Genomic DNA, 10,163 nt, shown 5'->3' with positions numbered 1-10,163 from the left:
TATGAGCTCCGTCACGGAACGAATTAAACTCGTAAGTCAAGGCCCCGCTGTATATCATTAGTTTTAAAAGCACCTTTTCCTACATCTTCAGTTCTCCTTCACTTCATTTATCTCCTCTCATTTACATAAAACAACAACAAAAACCTCAGTGTGCTTTCTGGAAAGATGCCCCCCCCACCTCCCACCCCCGCCCCATGAACTGAGTGGCTCAGGGCTGTAGACGGAGACGGAGGCCCGAGAAATGCCTGATTGGCTTTCCTGCTGAGTCATGACTAAACTCGCAGGGTCCCAGCCCTGTTATTGAAGGTCCATAGGGAAGGACGATGTCACACGTGTTTGGAGTGTGGTACTTCATTACTCGGGGTCTTGTAGCCTCCAGTTCTGGCTCCTTGGCCTGAGAGCTGTGCTCCTGTCCTTGCTTTTGAGTAAGGCCCAGGGTTCTCACCTGGGTGGCTCCAGGCGGTCACCTGGAAGGGGCTGACCATTGCAGAAGCCAGGCCCCCCCCTCAGACCGGGCACATGGCCCCTCACACCTTTGGCAAGGCTGGCGGGCTCCCGAAGCGTCTTGGACCAAAAGGAAAGCACGCCCCTCACGTCCGAGTGGGTGTGATCTCGGGAAACCTCTGCGCTAGGAATCTGGGGCCCAAGTTGAATGGGACTGGGCAGTGGGTGCTGGGCTGCCCACCTCACCCTGACCTGACAAGCGGAAGGATCCTCACCGTTTTCTAAGGGGCCTGTGAGCTCCTGACTCGCCACCTCAGGGACTTTCTCTGTGGCCTGATGTCGTGCACGTGGTCTGAGAGGCTGTGAGGTCCTGCAGGACTCTCGGAGTTGGTCCCATCCAGGCAGTGCCCTCCCGAGACCTACCCAAGAGGGGAGGCGGCACATGCAGATCCTCCGCCCGCCCGCACTGGGCACTGTCCCCAGGGAAGCGGAGGGGCTTGGGCGGGAAGGGAGCGTTATTTCGATCTTCAGGAAGCTTTGTATCTTTCCAAACACTGCACATCCATGAACCCCCTGGCTACTGGCGCGCTGGGAGGCGCCGTGCGAGGTGGGTGACGGGCTCTGGATGTTGCAGGCAGTGGAGGTGAGGTGTGCAGCCGTGACTCGCCGGACGTCGCACGGCTGGCCACTGTCCGATCCAGGCCCCTCTCCTTCTCTACCCCAGCTTCTCCGGTACCCGCCATGGTGTCTGCAGTCACAGGGCCCTGCTCTCTTGTCATTTCCTTAGCCTGTGGCCTCCCTGAGTTATAGGACTGTCAGCAGTGGGAGATTCTCTAATGAAGAGCATTTGATGTTTTCAGCCCTGTAGAATGCTGCTCTAATGATTTTCCCAGAGAAATTACAAGCTCATAAGGAAAAATAAGACAAGTGAGGACACAAATAACCATGATACCGGATGTGGGAAGTGCCCTCAGAAATACTGACCCCCCTGGGCACTGTTGGGGACCCCCTGGCCCTCCTGTGGCCGAGAGGCAGGACGTGTCACCTGATACACCTGTGTCCCCCCAGGTGGACCTACCATGATTTCTTCAACCGCTATCGGATGCTGATCAAGAAGAGAGAGCTCGCCAGCGGGGACAAGAAGGCCATCTGCAGGTCTGTGCTGGAGAGCCTCATCAAGGTGAGCCGGGCGGCCGGGCTCCGGGGGAAATGAAACGCCGTGAGATGCGGAGGGTGGGGGTAGGGAGTTACCTGCCTTTTTGGGTTTTCATCCTTCTCATTGGAACTGATTCCAAGAGGTGAGTCCGTTGTCATACATCAGTGACTAAGGAATAGCCCCCTCACCTGCCCGGGGTACATCCTGGCTTTGTTCGCAGCTCAGCACACAGCTTTCCTCATCCCCCTGGGCGAGCGCAGGGAAGGGCGACTGATTTTAACATAAATAGGTGCAGGTAGGACAGTAATTACACGTCCTGTCCCCCCAACATTCCATAACATAGTTTGAAACCAAGTAAAATTGACTTGGGGAGTTATGTGCAATCTGAAATTATTCGATTGATTCTGGCCATTTGGGGCTAATCTTTATAAAATGTCAACCAAATCGGGTCCTTCCCTTGCTCAGAGCCCCCCAAGCCCCCCCCCCAATGCTCTGGCCTTTGGTGGTTGGCTCCTCCCACCACCCACCCTCACTCCCCACTCAGTCACCCCAGCTCTCCCGTCCCTCCACCATGCACAGCTTGTTGCCACCACAGACATTTGCATCAGCTCTGCTCTCCCAAACTCTCCTCCTCTAGGCTGCCTTCCTCGGTTCCTTCAGGTCTTTGCTCAAAGGTCACCTCTGTCGAGATGGCTGACTTGGTGACCCTATATAAACAGCCCCATCCCACCCTCCCAACCCCAGCTCTGTCTTTCCCATCCTTACCTGAACACATACCTGGTCTTTGTCTGTCTGCCCTCACATGCCAGTTGCTCGAGGGGCAGGCGTCTTGTTCAGTCATCCTGGACCCTCGCCCAGGGCCCGGCTGTGGGTTACTTAAGTGCTGAGTGACTGTGGACCTACAGAGCAGGGCCCGTGAGCTCCGCCCGGGAATTCTGCACGGGAGGGCAGTGGTGGGCACGTCACCCCATTGCTCCCTGATGGTGAGCCCGCTGCCCTCCTTGCCTTGTAAAGGACCCGGACAAGTTCCAGTTTGGCCGCACCAAGATCTTCTTCCGGGCAGGCCAGGTAGCCTACCTGGAGAAGCTTCGGGCCGACAAGTTCCGGGCAGCCACCATCACGATCCAGAAGACCGTCCGGGGCTGGCTGCAGAGGGTGAAATACCGCAGGTTGAAGGGGGCGACCTTGACGCTGCAGAGGTACTGCCGAGGACACCTGGCCCGCAGGTGAGCCACGCGGGGGCCCCTCTGGGCAGCGGCTGCGGGTGAGCGGCAGGGGCCCGGGACCGGCTCTCTTAGCTGGGTGGCCTCTCTCGGCCTCTGTCCTTAGAGAGGTTCCTGCTGGGCCCGGACCGCACCCTGACTTCTTCCCAGCAGCTGGGCCCCCCTCTTCCATGCCCCTCCCACCTGAGGGAGTAGGACTAGTTCCCAGGTCTCCTACCGCCCCCCCCGGTCTAGCCATCCCCCCAGTGCTAGCCTAGGACTGGCTGGTTGTGCCCCCAAACCACCACTTTCCTTTTGCTTAAGCTCCAAAGTGAAATGATCTTCTTTTAGAAACAGCGATAAGTTCAGCCTTTCTGTCACAGTTGGCTTACACCCCGCTTCAGGTTTACACTCACGGTTTCAGACTCCCCTGGGAGTTTAAAAGTCGGGCTGTCAAGTCCTGGGGCCCCTTTGAGTTGCTGCGCTGAGTCAGCATCGGAGGGGGACTGTGTAACCATGGGCCGCCCGGCTAACGCCTGCCCAGAAGTCTCCTTCTCTGAAATGCTCCCCTCCTGACAGTGTCACTGGGCGAGGGAGCACTAACGCGGTCTGGGCGTCTCACTGACACGGACTCGCAGGAGCAGCCAGGGACCTCTGCCCTCGGGGTCTCCCTGGGGAAGTGGCAGTAATTGCCGTAAGGTCTTGTGTTGGAAGCCAATGCAACGGGCTCTCCTCTGCTCGAATATGAACATGATGAGCCCCCGAGTCGCACGCCCAGAGCAGGGTCCTTTGTATCGAACACCCGGAGGCTCGCTGCTGCTCACCCTCCGGTCCGGCGGGGGCTGTGTATTCGAGCATAACCGGAGACGGTGAGGCCTCTGTGACCTCCAGACATCTGGGGACGACCTCGGGGACAAAGCTGTAGAATGAGAGGACTGTCCGTGGTAGCAACACTGAGTGACCACGGCCACCTGTGCCACCCGTCCTCACGGACAGGCCTGCGTGGCTCTGCCTGAAGCTGAGCTCCCTGTGGGGACTCCGTGCTAGTGGACACGCAGGCCCAGCCACACGGGGAACCGGGGGGAGCTGGGAGTCAGGCTCACCTCGGGCCGCGGAGCTGGGTGGGGTTGCGCCTCCTCGGGACTGCATTAGGTAAGTCCAAGTCCCTCCAGCTCTAATATTCTGAGTCTCCGGCTGAGGGCTGGCTGTGAGTCTGGCCCCAAGCCCTTCAGGAAGTAAGAAGCCTTAGACCAGCGGTTCTCAACCTGTGGGTCGTGACCCCTTTGGGGGTCGAACGACCCTTTCACAGGGGTCGCCTAAGACCATCGGAAAACACATATATAATTACATATTGCTTTTGTGATTAATCACTATGCTTTAATTATGTTCAATTTGTAACAGTGAAAATACATCCTGCATATCAGATATTTACATTACGATTCATAACAGTAGCAAAATTACAGTTATGAAGTAGCAACGAAAATATTGTTATGGTTGGGGGTCACCACAACATGAGGAACTGTATTAAAGGGTCGCGGCATTAGGAAGGTTGAGAACCACTGCCTTAGACTGATGTTCTGTCTTTTGGCCGGAGGGGAGAGGGAGGGTGGTAGGGGGGAGCGGAAATGCAACAGCAAAGTCAGTGTCCACGTGCCGTGCGACCCAGGCAGAAAGGGCTGGGGGACAGGAAACGGGCAGCCTGAGAGGGTCCTGTCCATTCAGCAAACCTTTCCCAAGTGCCAGCCAGGCCAGGCCCTGCACTAGATGCAGGGGGTGCAAGGACGATTGAGACACGGCCCCTGATATCTCCATTCCTGGTGAGCCCAGGGCACAGAGAGACAGACAGACATGCAAACATGTGATGTGCCCAGGTGGCAGCGAGGGGCTTGCAGGTGGGGAGTGGGCAGGGGAAGGGCACAGGTGGTCAGGCTGACAGTTTGGGCCTTGTGGGAAGACTTGGAGTTACAAGGAAGAGGCTAATTCTGTTCTGAGCCTGCACGTCCAGTGCCCAAGGCATTGCTACCATCAGTCAGAGGAGGAGACCCGGCTTGACCTGGGGTGACCGTGATCCAGGGGGAGGGGCTCCGTTCAGGACCAGCTCAGGCACCCTGTCAGCAGGCCCACCCTCTCCCTCCCCAGGCTGGCCGAGCATCTGCGGCGGACACGGGCGGCCGTGGTGTTCCAGAAGCAGTACCGCATGCGGAGGGCCCGCCTGGCCTACCGGAAGGTCCGCAGAGCGGCCATTGTCATCCAGGCCTGCACGCGGGGCATGTTCGTGCGGAGGATCTACCGCCAGGTGTGTGCACGCTGGGTGCGAACTCGGACCTCAGCCCCAGCAGATGAGTTGTCACCACCATGAACGTTGGTTTTTCCTAAGTAATTTCACAACTCTGTCCTTATGGAACCCTACCCAGAGTCCCATGAGGAGCTGCACTGGCCAGGGTTCTCCAGAGAAATAGAACCAATAGGAGATATGTGCACATGTGCATGTGTATGTGCGTGCATGTGTATGCATGTGTGTGTGTGTGTTTGAGGTTTGGCTCAGTGCTTGTGGAGGCCGGCGTCTCACTGCAGCTGAGACCCAGGGGAGCCGGCGGCGGCGTTCAGCCAGGTGTGAAGGCCTGAGAACCAGGAGAGCCCTGGTGCAAACCTCCCTCTGGGGCAGGAGAAGATGAGATATCCCAGCTCAACAGTGAAAAAGGAACAGATTCTCCATCCTCTGCCTTATGTTTCATTCGGCCCTGGGAACATAAGGGAGGCAGTCTGCTGAGCCCACCTTCTCAAATGCTCACCTCTCTGGAAACACTCCCGCAGACACACCCAGAAACAGTGCTTAACCTGGGCTCCCATGGCCAGTTGACACAAGATGAACCGCCACAGCCAGGAAGGGTGCACACCTGTGTACCCCTCCCCTCTGACAGCCGAGATGCTTAGAGAAGATGAGTCACCTCTCCCCCCCCTACCCCCTTCCCGGGACACTCAGCCTGTAGCAGAGCCCAAAGACCCATCTTGGGCTCGCCTAGACGAGAGCGGGGTGATAGGCATCATCAGGTCTAGATCCTTTATTAACAGACCAGGAGCCTTAAACCCAGCAAGGCGAGGTCAGGAGAGGGACCCTGACCTCCTCCCCGCCAGGCCATGACCCAGAGAGGCTGAGCTACCTGGTTAGGTGGCCCCAAGTCTGAGCGCATCCCTCCACCAACTCACCCCCACACCTGTGGTTTGACAGCCACCTCCCTGCAGGCATGCAGGCTGCGGACCTGTTCATAAAACAAACAGCCATGAAAGCTTAAGCCTTAGGGAGGCCTGTTCTCTGTGCCTCCTAAAACCTAGGCTAACCGCGGCTCCACCCCACCTGCCCGGGTTCTGCGTGAGCCTCTCTCGCTCCCGTCCTGCAGTGGGAACCCACAGGTGTGTGCTTGTCCCCTGCCAGGTCCTCCGGGAGCACAAGGCCACCGTCATCCAGAAGCATGTGCGGGGCTGGGCGGCGCGCAGGCACTTCCTGCGGCTGCGGGGTGCGGCCATCGTCATCCAGTGCGCCTTCCGGAGGCTCAAGGCCAAGCAGGAGCTGAAGGCCCTCAAGATCGAGGCTCGCTCAGCAGAGCACCTGAAGCGCCTCAACGTGGGCATGGAGAACAAGGTGGTCCAGCTGCAGCGGAAGATCGACGACCAGGTGGGTGCCGTGAGCTCCCACCCAGGGGTGCGGGTGGTGGGTGCTCCGGGGGCAGGTGTGACCGAGACCCACGGCTTCCTTGGGGAACCACATGCCAGGGAGGGACCCAAGAGTGGGCATGTGTCCCCAGGGCATCACCCTCTCAGCAGGAGTGGCTACGACTGTGGCAGGCAGACTAGCAGCCCCGAGGATGTCCACGTCCTAATCCCCAGAGCCTATGTCGCCTTACAGAGCGAAAGACGAGGCGTGGAAGGGTGCACACCCACCCATGCACCCACCTTCTGGTGTCCGAGTGGCCAGTCTTCCTCGTTCTCTCTTCAGAGCAGCTTTATGGACTGTTTCTCATACTTCGTCGGCTCGGTGAACAGGGGGCGACTTGGACACGTTGGATGCTGGGTTACGAGGGAGCAGTCTTGTGCCGATGGGGCCACAGCCCCCACTGCCCTCGGGACTCTCTGGTCGCCTCCCACGTGCCAGGCCCTGGGATGGGTGTTTTATGTTCCCTCTCATCTGATCCCCCCACCACTCCGTGAGGTCATTTTACAGATGAGGAAATTGTGGATCAGGGACATCGAGTACCTTGCCAAGGTCACAGAATTAGCAAGTTCCAGAACCAGCGTTTCCACCCAGGTTGGTCGGATCCCACAGCTGCAACAAGGGTGAGGCTGATGTTTTCACCCCAAACGTCACTCAGCTTCAGGCCTTCCCGGTGGCATTGAAAGTGGGCTCACTGTTACTGTGCTCGTGCAGGGTGTTAGGGCGACCACAGGACCAGGCTCCCGCAGTTCCCCCGAGAAGGGAGAGGGAGAGAACCAACTAGTGCGCATGGTGTGGGGTGTGGAGGAAGAGGGAGAGTTAGAGGTGGGGCCACCGGGCATTGCTTTGGAGGTCACTTGGTTTTATTGTACCTTCTCTATAGTAAGTATTTTTAAGCTTCTCATGACCCCAATCGGGCAAGAAAATAAATGAGCCATTTTACACCAGTCAGCTGCCCAGAACAAGAGCCCAGAAGCAGTGCAGAGAGCAGTAAAACGTGCCTGCTTCTCTGCTTGCAAAAAAAAAAAATCTGACGAGACTGTATGTTTCTGTTCTGTGAGTTTCACTGGGTGTCTGGATTGGCAAGCAAGACAGAAAGCTCATGTGGGTAGAGGACACCCGGCACCTGCCTGCGCGATGTGCCAGGTCCGGAGAAGCGCCTCCACCTGGAGGGACGGGTGGACAGGAGAGGGCAGGTCCCTGGGACAGGCCATTGGGAAATGCCAGCACAGAGAAGACCCCGTCTCTCATCATTGACCACGCTTTCCATGATTGCTATTGTGCTGTTAATCTCTGGCAGGAGAGGGCAGGTCCCTGGGACAGGCCATTGGGAAAATGCCAGCGCAGAGAAGACCCCGTCTCTCATCATTGACCACGTTTTCCATGATTGCTATTGTGCTGTTAATCTCTGACCAGAAGAGATAATTGGGTCAGATTTTGCCAATGAACCTTCTGAGCAAAGTATAGTCCGGGGGACAAGCAGGCTTTGCTGGGGCGGCCGCACCCTGGGTTTCCAGGAGTCAGCCCTGCACTGGCGTTGCTGATTTCCAGAGTCGACTTGAGAGGTTAAAAATAGAGCTGGTATTTTACAGTTCACGTGCTTGAACATCAAAGGGAAGCAGATTTAAAAGGCCTATTTTTAAACAGAGCTTTTGCCTTGTGATTCCTGCTTGGCAAGCATCTGCGAGTGGCGGCAGGTGCTACCTCCCTGGCAGGGTGCCTGTGTGCAGAGGGTGGTCAGGGGAGAGGGGGAGGGTGGATGGGATCTTGCTTCCTTGTACCCCTCCCCATGTTGCCCGACTGTGCGCCACTCACTGTCCTCATATATGAACTCATTAAGTCCTCACCATAACCCTGTGAGATCATGTTAATATTGTTCACATGGTAAACTGAGGCACAGGGAGGTTACGTAGCCTGCCCAAGGTCACACAGCGAGTAAGTAGCACGACTGGCACTAAACTTTGGCCACCTAGTCCCACAGCACGTTCTGCCACCTCCGACCAGTGCAGACAATATTGTCCTTGGGCTGGCTGGCCTTTCACAGCAGGCGCGTGACCCGGCGTCACAGAACACGCGTGGCCCTCTGTTGTGGGAGGGGCATCCATGTAATCCGTGGCACCAGCTCTTCAGAGGTTCGTGAGCTATCACAGCCTCTTAGCAGAAGGGCCAGCCGTTTGGAATGGACGGGTTCTTATTCCTTCCGTGATGCCTGGAACAACTCAGGCTGCCCCCCTGATACACAAGGTTCCTAAGGCAGAGGAGAGGACACACGTGTGCTGGGGATGACTTAGAGGAAGCGTCTCAAAGTACTTTTCACAGCAGCACAGGGTCGTGGGTGATCTCCCAGCTGGATGGAGGGAGGCCTGAGTTCTGTCTGTTATACCTGCACCCAGAGCTGACAGCTTGGGGTCATGGCCAATCTCCAGTTGAGCCCTGAGTTCATTAGGGGGATCGGCCTAGATCTCAGCGATGCATGATGCCAGGATGTGGCTAAAGGAGTGATTCCCACTCTTGGGGGAGGGGACACTTTCAAACCATATCCCCACCGCCAGGACGTCAGCAAGGGAGCAAACTGAAAAGTAAACCCAGGGCAAGGCTGGCACCCAAAGCTCATGTCTCAGCTAGGGAAACACAACATTGGCGCCGAGCTCCAAGGAAACAACAGGGCGAGGGGAGTGGGGTCACCTGGGAGTTGTTGAAAGAGAAGTAGGAGGCGGAGGGCTGGCGCTGTCCTTGGTGCTGACGCTTCCTGCGGGGTTTTATGACACGCAAAGTAAATAAGCCACATCCTTCGCAGTATCCTTCAGCAGTGAATACAGTGACCGTTTCTACCACCATTTTTTACAGCAGCCCTGGTTGAAGCCTGTGGTGTGACATTTTTCAGCCAAAATGTTGTAACCTATGATCTCGGCTTTCTACCACTCTGGCTTTGCTTTAAGCACAACATGTAGAGTGACTAGGCCAGTTGCACCTATAATTATTTTCTAAAATATTGTTATTGATTTTTAGAGAGAGAGGAAAGGAGAAGGAGAGGAAGGGAGGGGGAGAAAGGGAGAGAGAAACATTGATCGAATGCCTCCTGCATGCCCCCTACTGGGGACTGAGCCCCCAACCCGGGCACATGCCCTGACTGGTGATCAAACTGGCAACCTTTTGGTGCACAGGATGACACCCAACCCACTGAGCCACACTGGCCAGCACACACCTATAATTTTTTATAGGTCAAGTTTCTTAGACCTTTATGAATATAAGGCTATATTTAAATATATTTTATCTGGAAAAAAAACCACACAAACATGGATTCAGTCAGTAGCCTTGTGAATCAATTTGATTCAGTACACGTAGCATGCACTCAGTAAATATGTTAAATTAGCTGATGGTTGTGACTGACAAAAGCGTCCATCTACATTTGAAAAGCAGTGTGTGACAAGTCACAGCTTTTGGCCTCCTGTGCCTTGGTTTTCTCAACTGTGAAATGGGACTGAGTCAGCCTTACTACATAGGGGTTTTCTGAGGAGTGAATGGGTTAATACGTGAACCCACATAGTACAGAGCCTGCCCCAGAGCAAGCGCCCCCCTGAGTGCTGGTGCTGAGTGTGGAATGTGTGGCTTCTCACATTGCATACTGTCTTGTGATTTTCCCCCTCCACCC

The 10,163-nt window shown here is 56.2% G+C and overlaps 1 protein-coding gene across 3 annotated transcripts in view; it reads left to right on the top strand.

Annotated features, from left to right (window-relative positions):
• The window catches only part of MYO5B (myosin VB), a 186,557-nt gene that overhangs the window by 133,501 nt on the left and 42,893 nt on the right, over nt 1-10,163 (top strand). For all 3 annotated transcript variants that reach the window (XM_014539705.1, XM_005866245.2, XM_005866246.2), the window contains exons 18-21: nt 1,513-1,624; nt 2,615-2,826; nt 4,942-5,098; nt 6,236-6,475. In XM_014539705.1, the coding sequence (XP_014395191.1) occupies nt 1,513-1,624; nt 2,615-2,826; nt 4,942-5,098; nt 6,236-6,475 (721 nt within the window). The remainder of the gene's footprint in view (nt 1-1,512; nt 1,625-2,614; nt 2,827-4,941; nt 5,099-6,235; nt 6,476-10,163) is intronic.

Source organism: Myotis brandtii, unplaced genomic scaffold (genome assembly GCF_000412655.1).
Source record: "Myotis brandtii unplaced genomic scaffold, ASM41265v1 scaffold226, whole genome shotgun sequence".
Lineage (NCBI taxonomy): Eukaryota > Metazoa > Chordata > Mammalia > Chiroptera > Vespertilionidae > Myotis > Myotis brandtii.
The sequence above is the reverse complement of the archived record's forward strand: the minus strand, read 5'-3'. Positions and strand labels throughout refer to the sequence as shown.